Source organism: Eurypyga helias, unplaced genomic scaffold (genome assembly GCF_000690775.1).
Source record: "Eurypyga helias isolate BGI_N326 unplaced genomic scaffold, ASM69077v1 scaffold43480, whole genome shotgun sequence".
Lineage (NCBI taxonomy): Eukaryota > Metazoa > Chordata > Aves > Eurypygiformes > Eurypygidae > Eurypyga > Eurypyga helias.
In genome coordinates, this window is record NW_010225874.1 from 24,990 (window position 1) to 44,190 (window position 19,201).

The window sequence follows — 19,201 nt, forward strand, 5'->3', positions numbered from 1 at the left end:
TAGTTCTAGTGAGGGCTTACGTCTGGTAAAGGAAGAATATTCTACACGTGTCAGTACTACTTACCTATCTGTACTACGTACAAATATATATACAAATACTATGATAATAAAAACTTACAAGGTCCGACCATTTGAGTTAAGACCTGTATTGTGAACATACAGAGTTGAAACACAAAAGTGGTCCTCAAGTAATACAATATAAGTTTAAAAAAAAAAAAAAAGTGAGGCTCCACTGAGTGCAAAATACCACTAAGAAATTATTTTTACAGTCACAGTATCACAGGCATTACAAAGTAAACGGTGTACTTTTTTTTATTCAAGTAATCAATCTCATCCCAAAAGGAGCGGTCTGCAGCTCTTTCTGTTGTAAAGAGCAGCTACAAGAGCTGAGTATGCTGGAAGAGGTTGGGAAAATTTATCTTAGAATCATATAATGGTTTGGGTTGGAAGAGACCTTAAAGATCATCTAGTTCCAACCCCCCTGCCATGGGCAGGGACACCTTGCACTCGACCAGGTTGCTCAAGGCCTCATCCAACTTGTGGATGCCCCATCTTACAGCTCTGGGCAACCTGTTCCAGTGCCTTACCATCCTCTCTGTGAAGAATTTCTTTCTTTAATCTAAATATATCCTATTTCAGTTTAAAGTCTTATCAGTACCTGCCCTTGTACAAACTCCCCCTCTATCTTTCTCATAGGCCCCTTCAGATACTGGAAGGCTGCTATGAGGTCACCCTGGAAGAGAGATCTCTATAAGTTCTCCTCAGAGATCTCTGCAACTTTATGGTATTGTGGGAGGGTAGCAAACACATGATCCCTAGCCATAGTGAAATTTACCCCTTTTGGACATGACCTCTTTATCATCAGACAGGCGGAGAACAAGAGCTGATTAGTCGGCACCACTTACGCCGGCAAACAAAAAGAAACCTGTAAATTTAAGCTATCCTTCCAAGGCAGAGACTATCACCTGGTTATGCCATTTTCGACACTTTCAACTCTGGCTGGGCCTGAAGCATTTGTTGACTGAATGCCTAAACTACTTCTGAAGGACTGACACAGGAGTAAAACTAGACATCACAACTGTATTAAACAACGTTTCAAAACATGCCCTTGCTCACGTGTCAGAACTAGACAGAGACAGTATTTGTGTCTGTCTTACAGACAACATTATTGTCTTCAAGAAGCTGCAGATGTTCTGCTGTAGAGGAGACTGGCACGGGATTGTTGCCTTTTACATCACCGCACAACTGTTAACAAACACAAAATTCAATTTCGTGCCACTGATCAGTGTTCCTTTGCTTTCAGACTGCCCTCACAAAATAACATAGCCAATTCCTGTATGAGATATATAGGCAATTCCTGTATGAAGCAAATACAACCTTATTTCTTGAGACTGAGTGTTAACAATGAATTCTCCCTACTCCCTGCTGCACTGATACAAGCTACCAGTGCAGTAAGCAAGACAGAAACAGTATCCCTGTGCTTAGAAGGAGGCAGAGCACGTGCAGTTTCAGAACAGACTCTGAGCTTTTGTCATGGGAAGAAACGAACTCCTTACCCTGTGCAGTGTCTTAATGTGAAGCTTGTGAGCTGCTCACTGCAGTGCTAAAGCAACACATAAAAATAACACTGGAATGCACAGATGTGTTGAAACTGCGCTTTAATGTTACTATATTTATGTGTGTGCCTTAGGACAACACCCCAGCACACAAAGCACAAGCACATTCTCTGGACAAAAAGTCTCCTGACAGAAAAAGCACTTTGTGACTCTTCCAGGAAAGATGAAATCCTCTTCTGCCTAGCCACTTCAGTGCTGGTCCTGCAAAACCAAAAGTTACCCCTCCCTAAAGTTTTTCTGTTGCAGCTCAGAGAGAATTTTGCGCTGCATTGCTTACCACATCTTTGTTGGTCAATGCCTTGCGGTCATCAATGTTGTTTCTCAGCAGGTGACAGGCAGAAAGCATCTTTTCACTTAGTTCGTATCTGTGGGAGACAGCAGAATACATGGCATGCTTCAATTTTTCTCTCGACATTTCAGCATGGAAACATTTACCTTTTTGAAAGTCATGTAGGAATGAAAGTTTCCAGGCAAGCCATCAGCTGCTGCAACACAGAAGCCACTCTGGCAGCTCTTCTCCATGGCGAGTGGAGCCACTGGCGGGTTTGTAGACCTCTGCGTATTTCCTAGATATATGCGGGAGGAGCAGCAGGATCGGAGAGCAGGCACCATCACTTCTGTGCTTTAGACTTGGCAGCCCTTCTAGTGGAAATTCTCACCTACTGCTTTATGACTGCAGAGCATGTATTATATACTTTGTGCTTTGATCACTTGAGTAACAAGAGGAAATGCCGACAGTTGTGATGGAATTGGAATTAACTGGTGGGAAGGGGCACAGGTGGTGCCTCCCTGCCAGCTGCCATTCACTGGAACCAGCCTTTCTCATCCCATCTACTCTGGAAATTTACTCTCTTCCTCCAGTTCCCATTCATGTTTTTACTTCCATCCCCTTCCCATCACAAATTTCAAAACTCCAGGAACAGCTGAAGATACAAAGGCTCATGCCTGTGCCACATGGCATGCCAGGCTGTGGCCAACCATCTCTGCCTGCAACCTGCCACAGAGGATAATGGCAATTTTCCAGGAAAATTCTCCCCAAAAATGGAGAGGTTAACACATTCCTGTGTGTAAGGCAGGCATTTTAGCCCTCCATGGTTACAAGCCAGCTGCTGGTGCTTCCACAGCAATGAAATGCTCCACCATTACATAGACCACGCTCAGTCCCATGTAGCCACACGCCCTGCCTCTCCCCCTCAGAAGGGCACTGCCAGGGCAGCCAGCTTGTGAAGAACATGTCCTTCAAGTCCACGTGGCTATATAAGCTGTCCTGCTGCCCCTCTTCACCATCACCTCTTGCTAGAGTAAATATAAACTAGAGACCTCCTTTGAGAAACTGCCCATTTTTTTGTGTGACCTGTAAAGTAACAAGCTGCAGGATAGTATAAATAAAGCTCAGGGCACTTTAAAACACGGAGCTCCAAGGCCTGTGAACAGCCCTTAATTATGAATTTCTGCATCTCTTTTATTTAGCAGTTGATAATTATGGGTAAGTATGACGCTAAGCTCTATCTCCAGTGAAACATGACATATTAGTTTTGCCTCTTTTACTGCTATTATTCCACTTAGATAATTTTCCAAGCTAGGACACTTGTAAATATTTGCCAAACCCAGTATCTATAAAATATCCCTTCAGTATCTATGTTTATACTTCCTTTTATCCATTCATTAATCAAGAATCAGTAAAAACTCAGCATACTATTGCTTTCCATGTGCCAAAAAAACCCCTCTTGCCTATCAAATTCTACCTTACGCAGCTCATTACCAGCAATTTGAAAAGTAACTTAGACATGAAATGCTGAACAAATACGTGATGGCAGCCTTAAAGTATATGATAGCATATGATCCATATGAAGTATATGTCAGGGTTGGACAATCTCCTTGCTCCTGTACCTGACTGTCTTACCAAGCAGTACCAGCCACGGCTGAGATGCTGTGGAAGATGCAAATGGAAGATGTGCTGACAGCAGACTGCTGACCTGTGTGCATTGTTCAAGATGTATTTGCTTGCTTACTTACTGTGTAACAGATCAGGTTGTTAACAAGACATTGCCTGCTCCCAAACAAGCGCCACTTATTATCTGGTAGAGCTTCTGCTGGGATGGGGAGCCACCCAAGTCTCACTATAAATGGACCATTTAAAGATGCTGGGGTCAGGCACTGGAAAGGACACCCTCTGAGAACTTCTCCCTGCTCACACATGGTCATTTTGCCACGAAAATGCCTCTGGTTACCCACTGGAAGAGGAGGAAAGCAGGCAGTAGTCGAGCAGCGATGGGGGCTAGCACTTTCTGCACCAGCATGTGCCCAGCCCACAGCTTGCGCCGTGCAATGAGGCAGCAGTAACCAACCCCCTCCAAGGCGCTTGGGAGAGGCAAGCAGCCTACCTCTCTCTGATTTCCACCTCCTCGGCCTCGCACTCTGCGGGTGGGCTGTCCATCTCTGCCCCCATGGCACAGACCTCTGAGGCACAGGACACAGGCCCCTCCTCTGTGTGCCTGCCATGGGGGTACTCATGGCCCTCACACTCCTCCTCTGAATCCAAGGAAGAGCTCTCCTCGGAGCTGGAGTCGTCGCTGGATGTTGTCTCATACCTGGGGGGAGAGAAAGTGTAGGGATGCTTGCTCAGGACCATTCAGCAGTGGTCAGTAGCCTCCTGCCCTGGTGCAAGTTGAAAAATGTCTTGCAAAGGCTTATTCTTCCTGTTTTCTATGAAGAGCCCTTTTCTACTCACTGAACTCAGTGTAACTGCCAACCGACACTATGATTATTATGTGTACAGTGCACAATGAAAGAAGAACAACACTCTGTCAGACCTTGCCTTAGCCTCAAAATGAAATTACTTTGTTTGGAGTAAACTGTGCTGCTGCCTTATGAAGCAGGGAAGATAACAAGCCTATCTAAAGACAACAGCCACAATGTTAACATTTCTTCCTGTGAGAACCCAAAATATTTTGATATTTTAGATGAAATATAAGTGACATGGACAATTATAATTCTGATTCTAATGAACTGTTCTATCTCAGCAACCTCAACAGCTGACCAATTAATGTACCAAGCCTGTTCTAATGTACAACAGTGATTTATGAGTGATAACATTCCCACACTATCAGTAATAATACTTTTAGCCAGTATGTATGAAACTAAGTAATTGTTATATTTAGCCTATATACTACAAAAGCTATTTGTACTAGAGAAAAAATAATCTGAGTAAAGGTCTAGAAAAGCTATATAAAACCAATTTGGTACAACCATTTTCAAGTTCTTTGCAACATTCTGCAAGGGCAAGTAATATTTCAAAAGAAGATAATTTTCCATACCATTTTCTGTATTTGTGCAGCAAAGTTCCTGTATTTATCTAGCGCAAAGCCAGAAAAGTGAATTCTTGGGCAATGCCATCTCTTGCTGTATTGTTCAGCTGCCAAATACATTAAAGTTTTCCTTACTAAAACACTGTCTGAAAAATGTTTCCATGGTTCTTTGAGTCTGCTTCATTTTCCTGTGTTAAATTTGGCATCAATCTAACGTACAGGTACTTGAGACTGATGCCACATACGATTTGCAAGCACAAAAGGTTCACAGAGGACTAAGATGAGCTCAGCTGTTTGGTTCTTCCCTCTGACCCTTAAACTCAGCAGATGCACCTTTGGCTGAAGGACAGGCCACAGCTATGCATAAGCTCCTGGCCTCCTCATTTCCTTCCCACGGTGAAAGTGCCACAAGGACAGATTTTTTTGAGACAGGTCTCTTACCCGCCATTAATGCCGACAAACTGCAGGTTCTTCTTGGTGTTGCTCAAATCCTTTTTCCCGTCCCTTTTCTTCATGATAGATTTGAGTGTGTTTTCATTATTAGTACATACTGTTGAAAAGAGAGACACAGCACACATACCAGTACAAATCTGTCATTGGCTTTAACTTAAGCAGATATAGGCAATTTTTCAACACAAAAAAACATCTTTCTCTTTAATTTACCAACTGATGATGGATTTTCTAATCTTTTTATACATACAATCACGGCGTGAGATGCCCACTGGAAATATAGAACATCATTTCCAAAAACTCTGGAAACAGAAAACTAGTTAAAACTAACTTTCCCACCTTCAAACATGCTGCTAATCTTTACGATGCTTTAGAAAACTTAAAGAAAACATGCTTTTTTAATTCCTTTGTTATTTGTGCAAGACTTTTAACATTGAAATGGGTTACTCTGCTATGTTAAGAAAATCTTAATTCTTGATGTCAGATGACAGCAGCTCATTGCCAGAACTAACGCATTAGCACAGACTGCACATTTAACAATAACCTATTCAATAGGATGGAGAGGTTCAATCAAGGCTGTTTCTTTAGATTTTAGTATTCACTGAAACAACCTTTAAACCAATCCCTAGACATAAGACAAGTAAAACATTCATACAGATTGGGGGGGGGTTAACCCTTTTCTCGCTGTACATTTTTCTTGAGATGACATGGAATGGCATTTCACTTATGCACTACAATTTGCCATTTAAGAAATAACCACTATCTGCAGACATAGAATCTCACACTGCGACTTTCCCTGTAGCTGCATCTTTCCATGCTTTCACAATTTTGAGAACCCTGAAAACCTCCTTTAACTGTATTTCATATTCAAACTCCAGCAGCATGATGAAAGGTGAGTGTGAGCCAGTTACCATAGAGGCCAGAGGCAAGCTGGTCATCTGTCAGGTTAATTGGAGCGCAGGTTTTGTCCTGAGAAGAAAAGGACTTCCTTCCCCGAACAGCTTCCAGCAGGGGAGTCTTCCTCTCCTCCTGAGCAGGCACAATGTCCTGCTCCAGTTTCAGCGTTCGCAAATTTGAAGTTAAGTGGGCGTTTGCCAGTTGGCCATGAGGGATGTACTCCAAAGTAGCACCTGCCAGAGAAGACAGTAGGCATCACAGAGGAGTTAGACCAAAACACTTCCGTCAGCACCATGATCAACAGGGTAAACAAACCAACCAACCAAACAACTGGAAAAAACACTCGGGCTCTACAATACTCTTTTCTGAGGATCCAACAGGAAAGGGAGTGATGGCTTTCAGAAAAGAAAGCAAAGAAAAGGCTGGTTTTCTCTCCATGAAAACATACAATACAAAGAAAAACTATAAAGATATTGGCCATAAAATGGATGAAAGCAGTGCTCCTTCCTTTCTTTCTCTTTCAATACATGCAGTGACCCCAGTGCCTGCCACCCTGGCTCAGGGCAGACTCCCTGAGCTGCTCCTCACTGATGTGCCTGAAGCTTGTGTTCACAGTCTCTGCAGGTTCCTACTGCAACATCAGTTCCCTTTTTATCTCACTTTTTTAAAGAAACAGCATTTTCCATGAAAGCAGAAACCTTTCAGGAAGCCTTCCTTTTTGCTAGCATTCCACTAATTCTGAAAGTTAGATACTTTATCCAGTTACTGAGACAACTGCAATGAACTCCCACCCACTGCTATTTCTCCTTTTTTTTTTTTCCTTTTTTGTCTTTTCAGGATAGCACTGTCATAGTGGTTGTATTCAAATCAAATTCCAAATGTTTGGGTTATGCTTTTTTTTTTTCCTCCTGATTTGTTGGCTTCCACTCATTTTTTCCCTTTGTGTGTTTAAAAGTCAGTGCTGATTACGCACAGGCTTTTACAGATTGCCCTGGAGTTCCTCCAGCTGTGCTATTAGGATTACTCTACAAGGCTGCACAAATGCTTTTGTTTGCGGAACACGCAGTTTTTTTACACACATGTTCTTCCTTAAGTACTCTTGCTAGCATTTCAACAAGAGAAAAAGATGTTTAATTTACTTTACACACTATTATTTCTTTCTTTCAAAGCTTGCTTCAATCTCTTCTGCCTCCATTTTTTTTTTCCTTTGTATTTATCAAGAATTAAGCCACAGCTTCTCACTCAAACAAATGAGTGGCACTGCACAAGATGCTAACATACTGCTGTAACACATTCCAAATATTCACTTTTAGAAATACAGCTGACATCTTTACTGCCCTTGACAGATTGCCTTTCCCCCTTCTTGCTTCATATCTCAGTTGGTTTGTCTTTTTCCTCTATAACAGGACATAATGAAGCTGATTTTTCCAAACATTATCACTTCCAGGCAGCTTCATCCTCTTCACTCCTGTTCCCACACAAGTCTCCGAGTTCCTAAGTCTCCCCACACAGGCATTTCCAAGGTGCCTTCTCCAGCAACAAGACCTGTTGCCCACTACCACCCTCCAAGCTACAGGGGGAAAATGCAAATAGCAGGGTACTGACAGACGTGCCACGTCAAGTAGAGGCAAAAAGCTTCTGCCCCCCTAGGGAAGCAGAGGGCGAAGGCAGCAGACACCCCAGTGCCCCCGGTGCGGAAGCAACCCCTCCAGAGCCTCAACTACCTGCTCAGGACAAAATCGGCACCCCATGGAAATCAAAAGGGAAGTCCTGCCCTTGCTTCCCCACCTCTCCTTGCTTCGTAGCAGTGATTGACTTGGATTGGGTCTCTTCCCGATAGCAAGCATCATGCCACAGATGCCAGCCAAGAAGAGGAGGACTGCCAAGGCGATGGAGTACCAAGCCAAAACCAATGATTTTTAAACTCCCTTAGTTGAAAAACAAGGAAACCGCCTCTCCCTCCCCTTGCTTGGAGCAGTGACAGCTGCAATTAGAGAGTACCAAACCGAGTAACCGCTTCCAGCTGTAGCTGGTGGTGGCTTCTTGGGCGGGTTTTACCAGGTTACCCCTTCTGCTCCACCCAGGATGTGGGGAGGGAGCAGAGGGCAACTTCTCTGCAGCAGTGGACATAGACAAAGCCTCCCAAGCTGCCTGGGTTTACCGTCAGCTGAAGTCTCTCCATCCCTTCACAACCCCCCTCTGAAGGCAGCTCAACAACCGCAGCAGGGACATGGGCCTGTGTGTGCCACAGCTGAGGGCAGCTGGCAGGGCACAGCCAGGGTCCAGCCTGACGTGAACTGACAGTGCCTCGGTGCACTCTGCCACCCACCCTCAGCCAAAGTCTGAACTTCCTCAGGTGTCTCCCTCCTGCCCTGGGACACAGCTGGGGAGGGAGCTGCAGAACAGGACAGAGACAAAGGAGAAGAACAGGAGTAAACTTTTCTCCCCCACCTCACAGCCTCTCTCACAGCTAAACCTGCCACTGATGCAACAAGATCTCAGTTGGACCCTCTTCCACTTCATCCCTCAGTGGCTGAAAAGCACCACACTGAGTTCAGCACCTGAGGCATGTTGTCCATGCCTTCAAAGGAAGGAGAAGTCTCCTACTCGGTCCCCATCACCTGACAAAAAAGGATGACATCAAGGCTTGAGGGCAAGCACACAGCAAGTAAGTGTGCATTACACAAACTGGCCAGTACACTCATTCTCCCAGATGTTTACCCTTAATGTGTCCAGAGTATCCAAGGTTCAAGGAAAAATAGGTTTGGGCCCAACATAGCATTAATACTGCAAGCCATTAATTAGCATTTTAACATCAGCTCACAGGCCTTACCCTTTACAAGACAGCCAACATAAAGATGCTTGGAGAGCAGCAAACCAATGCAAAACACTTGGAAAAACGGATGGAAGGAAGCAGCCATGCTACCCAACACTATGGTCAAGGATTAACACATTAGTCAACTGCTGCGCAAACCAAAAAGCTGAATGAGCCGAGTTCCCTCTTCCAATGGGGCTGCAGGGCCAGAGGTGCTGCATGCTTCTCCAGTGTGGAAATGAAACTGTGGCTGAAGATCACCACCAGCCTCCACAGACCTTAACATAGACTTCTCACCTCACCTCACACAGATCTCAAGAATGACTGTGCAGAATCATCCTCAGTCACACCGGGTCGCGGTGCACAGCACTGCCAGTGCATCAGCCAACAGGTCCAACACTCATCCAGCCACTGCCAAAAAACTTACAGACTTCAACTGTTCATAATCCTCATGCAAAAAGCTACTCTCATCACTTTCAGAGGGAAACAAGTGCCTGAAACATCTTCAGTGGTTTAGTCACAGTGTTTTGAGAGAATGACAGCATCTGGTTTTAATTTTTAGAAGGAACCTCTTCTCCTAAATCTCTCGTGCTTCTTTTGAGAACTCACCAATGTAAACCAGAGTGACAGCAAAAATACTGTATGTCAGCAGCAGATTACCCATCCCATTTCTGGCACCTATAAAAGCTGTTCATTGTTACTAAGCTGCTATTTGCCCTCCTAACTGCAGACCTTCCCTCCCATTTACAAAAGCATGAGTAGTCATGTAGTAAGCTGGTTCAGGGAACTCACTGGGTGAATTAAATACCATCAGGATGAGAACCTAGCTGCCTGGCTGGAATATTACAGGCTTCTAGCTAAAAAAAGGGCACGAGCTTGCTGCCTTTGTGGTAGCTGCACAGAGTTTGTATTTTTAACCTGTTGATCAGTGCAACCATTTATTTGCACAATATGTTTGTAACAGCCAATGCTACAACTTACACAGGCCCTGTTGAAGACAGTGCATAAATGTTGTCTGGAACATATACATCAAGGAAATACTGCTCTTTCACAGTGCACGATTTCTTCACATTAGCAACAAGCTCCCTATGAAATTAAGTAACTGAAAAACATGAAGTCTTCTCTGGTGGTCTTAAATCTCATTAAGTTGCTTTGCCCTTAAAAAGTTACATAAATAATTTTTTAGTCCACTTTCAATTTGGTCTATGCATCAGAACTACTGAAGCAAAAAAATACATTCTACTAAGGTAAGTAAAAAGGCAGTGATGAGCTAACATGCTACGTTTAAACATTTACAGTGATTGATGTTAACCCTTCCACCTGATAAATGTGTTACCCCTTCAGAAGACTAAGTGTAGTTTCACTCCAAAAGGAACATTTGAGCCATTCCAAGTTAAAAGTTAGCAAATTTAAAATTTCATAACAAAAAATTGCCACAAATATATGGTGTGTGTATTTGTAGATGATAAATTGACAGAAGCCAGATTCACTGGGAGCCCAGGGATAGGTACAACTACCATTTGACTCCAGGGAAAATGCTCCTTCTAAGAGGATAGCTCCTTTAATATGATTGCGAGAATGATCTCCATTTAATTTTCACTCTCGCTTTAACCATTTTCTTTGTGTTGAGAAGCTGCCTTCCATTCCCAAACCAGCTTGCGAAGCCAGTTTGTTGAAACTGGAAGTCAAAACCAGTTCCTTTAATTGAACAACATTGAACACAAAAAAATTATACATCTGTGATTTAACTGATCATCTTATTTATGAAATGCTCTTTTCCAAAACAACTGCATGTGAAGCTCGGTGGAAGCCATCCTTAATTTCCCTGATGAATGGTGGATCAAAGCATCTCATGATGCTGGGCACACCAGGAATGTCATCTCAGAGCTCTTCTTTCTCATTTATGAGGAGCTGATCTTTTCAGCTAATGCTTCATTGTTGCTGAAATATGATAAGACAACACTTCCTTGGAAAAATGGGAATTTCCAGACATTAAATATTCATCGGTGTGTCTGTTACCATGGGAGTTGAACGTGGAACAAAGCTCAGTGCCTGAACATCATGTCCCTGTGCCACCAGGCAGGGAGGAAACTGAGGTTTTACCAAAGTCACTCTAACACAGTCTGGCAGGCTGGAGCCTGCCACTCTCTAAGCAGTACTAGATTTGAAAGAAAAAAATAACTTATACCAGTGCAAATTATATTCTTTATTAACTGAAAGAGAAATAAGGAGGCAGAGCATCTTTCAGATTTTAAACACTCCATGTAGCACTGCCACAGAATGAAAATGCAAATATTCTAATGCTAATAATGATAATGGTAATAAGCTTGTGTTAACACATGACCAGGAAAGATCATCAATTTAAAGAGGCTTAAAGAGTTTCAGTTGAATAATGTATGTATAGGGCAATTACCGACCATGCATATGCTTTCCTTCTGATACAACGGGATGGGTATTTGAAACAGAAAAAAACCCCAGCTAAATCCTTCAGCTTCTAATATAGGGGTCGCTACCGTTTTCGAACAACATAGGCATTTGATCTTCATATGTTGTCACAACTCGCAAGCAGGTCAACAGATACCACCGGCCACGCGAAAAACACAGAGGAGGCGCTGCTGTCTTTGAGATGCCAGGTAGACACGTGAATAAACAGCACTCATCTGGCAGACAGATGGGACCCTCCGCATGACTCTTCTGTGCCCTGCACTACCTTCCAGGGAATATTAAAAATGCTTCACTTAGGTAGTCACCCTCTCCAGAGTGATGGATGGATCCTGTTTGTTACACCAACAAGCACATCGGTGCAGAAACTTAACCTGTATGGACGATGACACAGAGAGACAACCATGGCCACAACACCTCATCAGTCCTACACACCAGCTCTGGACAACCACAGGCTTCATTCCTTCGATCTTTCCACCGTCCCTCAGCCTGCTTCCTCACTTCTGCATGGAAGTTAAGAGTTGAAAACCTTGAAAGATCTTTCCACCAGATGGCACATCATGTTTTCCTAACCCCTGAGACTTTCTGACACCATTTGCTTCCTATTTTCTTTCATTCTCTCAGGTCTTAATTCAAGAAGTCGCCTCCTTCCTCACTATGACTAGTGGGCTGCTCAGTCAGGACAGCTCCAAAAATTGACCATAGAACTGATAATCCAAAGACCACTGAGACAAAATAACCATGCATTTTCAGCTCAAATATCCTCAGGTAATTTTCAGGGCAACAGCAAAACAGTTGGTTTTAAATACCAGCCTTGCAAACTCCTTGCCTGTGAAAGACATGTAACACTTGTGAAAAACCCACATAATTAAAGCCCCTACAAGTGACATTAAAATGCATCACACACACTCTCAAATGTAACTTTATGAAACTTCTCAAAAATTCTGTAACAATCAACAGAGAACCTGAATGCGTTTTCCTTTCTTAGTCCTACTCTATGCTGTCTGGGCTAAGAATAAGGATCTGTTAGTGTCTAGGTTTGTCACTCACGTTCACACGACCCAGGTGGACACAGACAGGGTACCAGTGCTGGCTAACACGATTTGCGGAGTGGAGATTGGCTTGTCCGGCCAGCCGGTTTGATTTCCCTGACATCACTAGAGCTTCTGAAAAACAGTGCATATGTAAATAGGAGCTGCTTAGTCACGGAAGTGAAGGTGTTTATTGTGCAACACGCAATGTACTACTTGCCAGCAGACCCGGTTCAGAGAGCACCTCAGATGCTGGTGCCTGAGGATGCCAGCTGCAGTGCCAGCCCACATCACACTCAGGAGGCTCCAGCTCTCATGCCTCTGTTCTCCATTGCCTGCCACAACTGTGTCATGGGCTGTCAGATGGTAGATGCTCCTGCAGCACACCCTTATCTCCCCAGCACTGTACAGCTGAGAATTTGACTGATGTGCTACCTCAATTATCAGAAGCAGTATGGACCACTAACCCTTTAACATGGCAAACTGGTACCCAAATCACATGCCTCAAAGCCAGCTGAGGTATATATTCCCTAAAAAGGACCCGGCCTCTAAGAGGTGCTTCCTAAGGATGCTCTTTGAATAATAAAACAGTAAAGATGACACTACTGCTGCTAATCTGAAACCAGACACTTCAGCCTCTATTTTCAGCCTGTTTCCCTAAGAAACAAGGCTTGTGAGGTCATGCTTAACTTAAACCCGATAGCTCATTTTAACCAAACCAGACCAAGGACTCAGTGCTCTGAAGGATTTTTATATTTATACAAGCTTTAGAGAATTCAGGCCGAGATGCCAGGCCTGGAGAAATGGGTGCTGGTTGAGTTCACACACAAGACACCTGAAAAGCTACATCCAAGAGACCTAAATGTGAGGAAAGACTGACTAAGAGCTCACAAGTTATCATGAGATGCTAATGCATGGGAAAATTTAAAAAAAAAAAAGAAAAAAGAAGAGGCTTTATTTATTCCAGCCCTTGTAGAATTACTTGTTAGTGCTTCATTCCTTTTACAGAAAAAAGTAACACATGATCTGTAAAACCACAGGAACAGGCATCAGGACCAGCACATAAATAAAGACAGTATTTTCAAAATTAATAGAAAGAGAAGGGGAAACATTTCATGCTTATGACCTCCTTCTCACTCCAATTCTCCGTGGGTCTAAACTGTTATAGCCCAGAGCTTGATTTATGCACACAGTCTTGGCATGTACTTCTCACCAGGGGCTACAAATAAAGACATTTTACACTCAGCAACCACAGCTAAAGATAATTACAAATTAAAATAAGATTATTCCAGAATAATTTTATCAAGAATGTGAAATCTGAACCCAAGTAAGAACATCTTCAGTAAAATACGATCCATTGCTCCACCTGTGTCTAAATACATTCAAGTGTCTAGACTACACATTTGATACTGTGCAGTTAAAGCAGGGAGAGGAATCGGGGGTTTACAGCAAGTAAAAATACTGGTTCTCTGTTTTTAAGGACACTTTTGGTGTCTGCTAGATACTCATTATTATAGCATCATTACTTATAAGAAGCCTAAAATACAAAGTGCATACCAGAAAGATAATGATACTGTATATATAGTATCATATTGCAAGTCTGTAGACAGGGTATCTTAAGTTTTCTTTACTGCTACATAAATGTTGCTTATTGCTTTACTGTGGCTAGCTAAAATTTTTACTTCAGCTCATCTAATAGCTGGTTCCGTTTAGTGCACGAACAATGAAAAGAATCAGATTTACCAAGCTGCCTTTTAACAATAATAGGTAAATTTTAAGACAGTAAATAAGCTGCAAGAGCTTTCTATAGCAGTGCATTAGCCAGTAATATTATGCTGACATTAAATGGTATTTCCTCAGGATTTTTTTTTTTTTTTCAATTCAGCACCCACAAGATAGATGCATTTGCAAAATTTTTCCCGTTTCCTTGCTTTAGTCACTGTATGGATGGGCTAAGAAGACTATATCCAGCAGTCCCTGCGAGGCATTACATATTGGTTTCCAGTAAGCCAATGTTTAAATTTCATAGTAATGTGGTTGCATTCACCAATAAGGTATTAGAAAAAACGGCTAAGTTTTAAACTAGACTATCAGATACCCAAAAATAATAATGAAAAGTAAGCAACTTTACCCGAGGAAATAAAAAAATCCCTCAAATTAATTGTATAGCTTTTAAAGTTAATAAATAAAATGCAAGGAGTATTTAAATCTCAATTTTCGCCTTTCCTGACTGTCACCAAAAACTCCAACAGTAATTACAGCTTGTGCTTTTCAAACATGAAGTTGTAATTAAGGATTAGGACAGTTATTGGAACAGAGAAGACGCAACATGTGGTTTCTGTGAAGTGCTCCAGAGTTGCCTATTACAAACCCATCAGCCCTGCTGGAATGGGGAAAGCACCCAACAGCTCCATGGCTGAGAGGAACAAAGGCCATGGAAGAAACAGTACAAACTCCAGCGAAATGTCTGTGGAAACAATTTGGTTTGATACAGGCATTGAATGTGACTTTGAACTCTGTCAAATCTGACACCATCATTTTAAAAAAACTGCATGCCAAGTTTAAAGGCAGGACAAAATTCCAATCCAACAGGCATTAAAACAGTTTAAAGGTATAAGATGGAATCAACACCTTGCACAGCAGTCAACCCCTACATTACTTTTAGATACCTCTCTTGCGTGGCCATTATCACCATCAAGCCATTCCGACTCTTCTGGACTGGGAGAGGTAAAACCACCTCTGTTTTTTCCATTACTAGTGGTGGGCCGAAGGCAGGTTCTGCAACAATGCTGTGTTCTGCCTTTCACAGAGGAGGACTTCACACTCGCTTCCAGAGGAAGCAAGAGTTTGCCTAGCAGGCAAACGACCAGTGGTACTGAGACCAAATGCGTGCCCGGATGGTGGGCTTACCTGATGTGGTGCTTCTCTCCATACACTGCTGCTGAAGGTCCAGGCTCTGCAGCTCCTCTGTGCTGGCGTATTTCATGATGGAGTTGATGGAGGTGAGGGTCCTGACGAGCTGTGAATTTAGAGACCCAATCTGGGAGTGGGGCTCCCCAAAGGCTTCTGCCAATTCACTGTAATTTTCAGCAAGCAGCATCTGCTGTTCCTGCAGCAGCTTCTGCACACGCTCAATGTAGTGGTCCAAGCCCATCCTCACCTCAGGTGCAGGCAGAGGGCTTTCCAAGGGATCACTCACCGTCTCGCACACAGACTCTCCCCCAACACCGATGCTCCTGGTGCCAGTCGACACAACCAGCAACGGAGGGGGTCCGCAGGCAATGCTCCTCATTTTAACACCAACCAGGTAGTTCTCATGAATGTTTATCTGTCCAATGCCACAGTCTTTGGTTTTTACTGCAGAGGGCTTGTCAAAGCCAGGGTGGCTAGAAAGGGTGCCCACTCCAACCGAACGCGTTTTAGCAGACACCTGTATATCCTTCACCCGGCCATCTCCTACTGCCACGCTCCGCATCTCCACGATCTCCGTGTTGGTCTGTTTATCGTAGCTGCTCAGAGCGGTGTTTGTCCCGCAGTCTGCCAGGGAAGCTGCCTCTGTGCCAGTGCACTGGTTCACCATCTCCAAAGCAGTGCTGGTTTGCTGGCTAGCCATAGAAGGCACAGCCATCACTGTTGCCTCTGCCCTGGGCACAGCCTCTGTGGCTGTTTCACGGGACACGTGCTCCTTGGGGGTGCAGAGCAATCCCCGCAGCCTACAGATCTCACTGCTCTGCCCGCCCGTGCTGGCTGGATGGGGCTTGGAGCGCCTGCCACCTCCTCTGTGTTGACACCTGTCTCACAGACATTCATCTCTGCACCCACTGCCTTATCACACAGCTCAGCAGAACTCCCCGTACCCTGGTCTCGCACCTCTGCCCTCTCCCTCAACAGCCACTGGCTCATCAGCAGCTCAGGACCCACGGCTGTGCTCCGCATGGCAGGTCTGCAGGAGGTGCCAATGCTATTCATCTGCACGTGGTTTCCCACTGATGAACTGGCAACGTCCACATGGTCTCCCACCATTTGGTCTCTCATTTGTACTGTGGCCTCCACCATCCTGCTGATGACATGGGGCTGAGCCATCACAGCTTTATCTACCTTTTTCCTAGACCCAGCTGCCTGCAGCTCCTGTTTCAATTTGGTCATTTCCCTGTCATGCGTTGTTTCCTTTAACTGCACCTCTAGTCTGTAAATCTTCTCCTTCAGGGCTTCGATGGTCTGCTGCTGAAGTTCTATCTCTTTCTCAACCTCCGTAGACAAGCCAAGCATGGCCTCTGTCACCCCAACTCCAGACTCTCTCATTTCTTTCTCTGTCCCCACAGCTACTTCTCTGTGTTGCCTCACAGATCTGTTGTAAATAACAACATCGTTCATGTTCTCATCAGCACCTACAGCAACTGATCGGGTTTCTTTTGTTAGGCTTTCTCTGTTCACCTGAAGGTTTGCTGGATTATCATAGTTGCTATCCTGGATTTTTTTCTCCAGGGCCTGCATCTCAGCAGTCAGCTGTCTGAACTCCTCTATCCTCTGGGAGCTTTGCTCCATGCTCTCCATGTCTTCCTCACAATCTATATATAGTTCGCCACCTCTTCTCACCTGAGACAGGTGTCCCCACTGCTCTGCATTTCCTGCACTGTAGGATCGCTTTCGGAAACCGTACGTGTCATTTTGAGTGGCTTTCCTCTGGTTTTTGAGTTCAGCCATCATGTGCCTCTTCTCTTCCTGTAACACTGAAATTTTGACCTGCAGCACAGGAATGGTCTTGACTTGCTCCTCGAGCTCCTTAAGATGCTTGAGGGCAACTGCCATTTGCTCCCTGATGTGCTGCAGATGCACCGGGCTCACATTGGTGACTGGCGTGGATATTCCAGAGCTCATGGGGCTGTGATGAATGGAACTGCCCAAGGAGGAGCTGAAGCAAGCGCTGTAGTCACCATTCCCCTGATACCCATTCTGCAGCTGCTGAGACATGTGACCATACCCGCTGGATCCCACAAAAGAGGGGAGGGAGCTCGTGGAGCCCATGCCTCCAAAGCTGGAAAGCCGGGATCTGCGGACATCTCCAGGCGTGACCTGCATCATCCTCTCCTGCTCGAGCCGCCTCCGCGTTTCCATGAGGGTTTTTGTTACATGGAGGTTATGCCGAGGCAGCTGGGGAGAGGGAGGAGGAAGCTGCTTACTCTCAGTGACCGTTAAGTAGGAAGGAGATGCTTCAAAGGAAACTGAGGGTCTCACAGCAATGGACGAAGTTATTTGACTCCTTGCTGCCAGACAAGACTGCTTGTTCTCATCACTGTTTGATGAAGACAGAGACTCCGTGGAGTTCCAGTCACTGGACCGGCCACCAAAGTTCTTGGTACCCGCCAAGGCTGGTACGGCTTTCCTCTTCTTTTGGATATTTAGTTTCCTAATGGTATTCCCCTTCTGTATATCATCCACATACTTCAGAAAATCCAAGTCTAGCTGGTAGCCATAAGGTGTTTCCACAAAATAGGGGTCTTTCCGTTCTTTTTCATCTTCTCCATTTATAACAACTTCCTCTTTTTCTGGAAAAGAAGAAATAAAATCAGCATTGGAAAAGAAACTACGTCTCAATAAACTACGCACTGAAAAGCAAGCGTAGAAAGACGGGTGCTCACAGCATGCCGGAGGCAGAAACTGCTGCTGCAGCTCAGCGAGCAGACCAGCTTTCCGCTGACTGACCCTCAACACTAAATCCTGATTAACTTTTTAAAAGTTAATCGGTAGGTTTTCAACTGCTGAGAAGTGCATACCCACATAAATGCGTACACATGCACACACACAGATAACGCCCGCTAACAAAAGGGGCACAGAAGTGGCACAGCTAGTGGCTCAAAGCTGTCCTTCCCCAAATCCCTCCAGTCTTCCCATGTCACACCAAGATTTCACACACACTGTGCTGTCATGTGAGGATGACAGGAGTACAACGCACCGCACGCACTGTCCGAAGACCAGCTGCTCCAGAGGATGCATTCAAGCAGGCAAGGGGTGACCCCACTCCTTCTACAACCGATGCCATCAGATTTTTAACAGAATCACAGCGGTTGGAAAAGACCAGAAGATCATTTAGTCCAACTTTACACGGATCTGCAGCTGTTTTACGGCTTGGGAACTGCTGCCGCAAAAGCAGCAATACCAGTCCGCTCTCACCTCAGCTCATGTTACTGCCACCACCGCTTCTCTCTCTTTAAACTGCACAAAGGCCCCCCCAGCACCAAGATGGGCTGGGGGACCCCCTTCCAGCAGGGTCCCGAATCCCACTGCTGAGGAAGACTGTTGCCTCGCACACCCAGGAAAACCTGTCCGCCCTCCAGATGCAGGGCTCGTCTTTGCCTAAAACTATCTAAATAAAACTTAACCAGATCTGCCGGGCTGCCAGGAATTCATACGCAGCGCTGCTACACAACCTGCTCCTCCCACTTTGGGGGGGGGAACCAAGCAAAAGAAAGGAAAGAAAAGGGGAAAACAACTGTAGCGAGTTAGGAGCTGGGGGAATCATAAAAGCCAGCTTTCCGATTCCCTGGATTAGCCACATGCCTCTGCCCCCACACTGCAAATTTTCCAGCCACGTATGGCTGCCCCAGCTTCATGTGTCACACGCCGAAGCCCTGCCTCCCTCCC

General features: G+C 44.6%; 1 protein-coding gene across 1 annotated transcript in view; it reads right to left on the reverse strand.

The window, feature by feature from the left end:
• KANK1 (KN motif and ankyrin repeat domains 1) overlaps positions 1-18,100 on the reverse strand; it is a 27,154-nt gene extending 9,054 nt beyond the window's left edge. Inside the window, 6 exon segments of the mRNA XM_010150836.1 lie at positions 1,894-1,981; positions 4,001-4,207; positions 5,366-5,474; positions 6,286-6,504; positions 15,470-16,258; positions 16,261-18,100. Of these exon segments, the coding sequence (XP_010149138.1) occupies positions 1,894-1,981; positions 4,001-4,207; positions 5,366-5,474; positions 6,286-6,504; positions 15,470-16,258; positions 16,261-17,674 (2,826 nt within the window). The 5' untranslated portion in view covers positions 17,675-18,100.
• Positions 18,101-19,201: the final 1,101 nt, after the last annotated feature.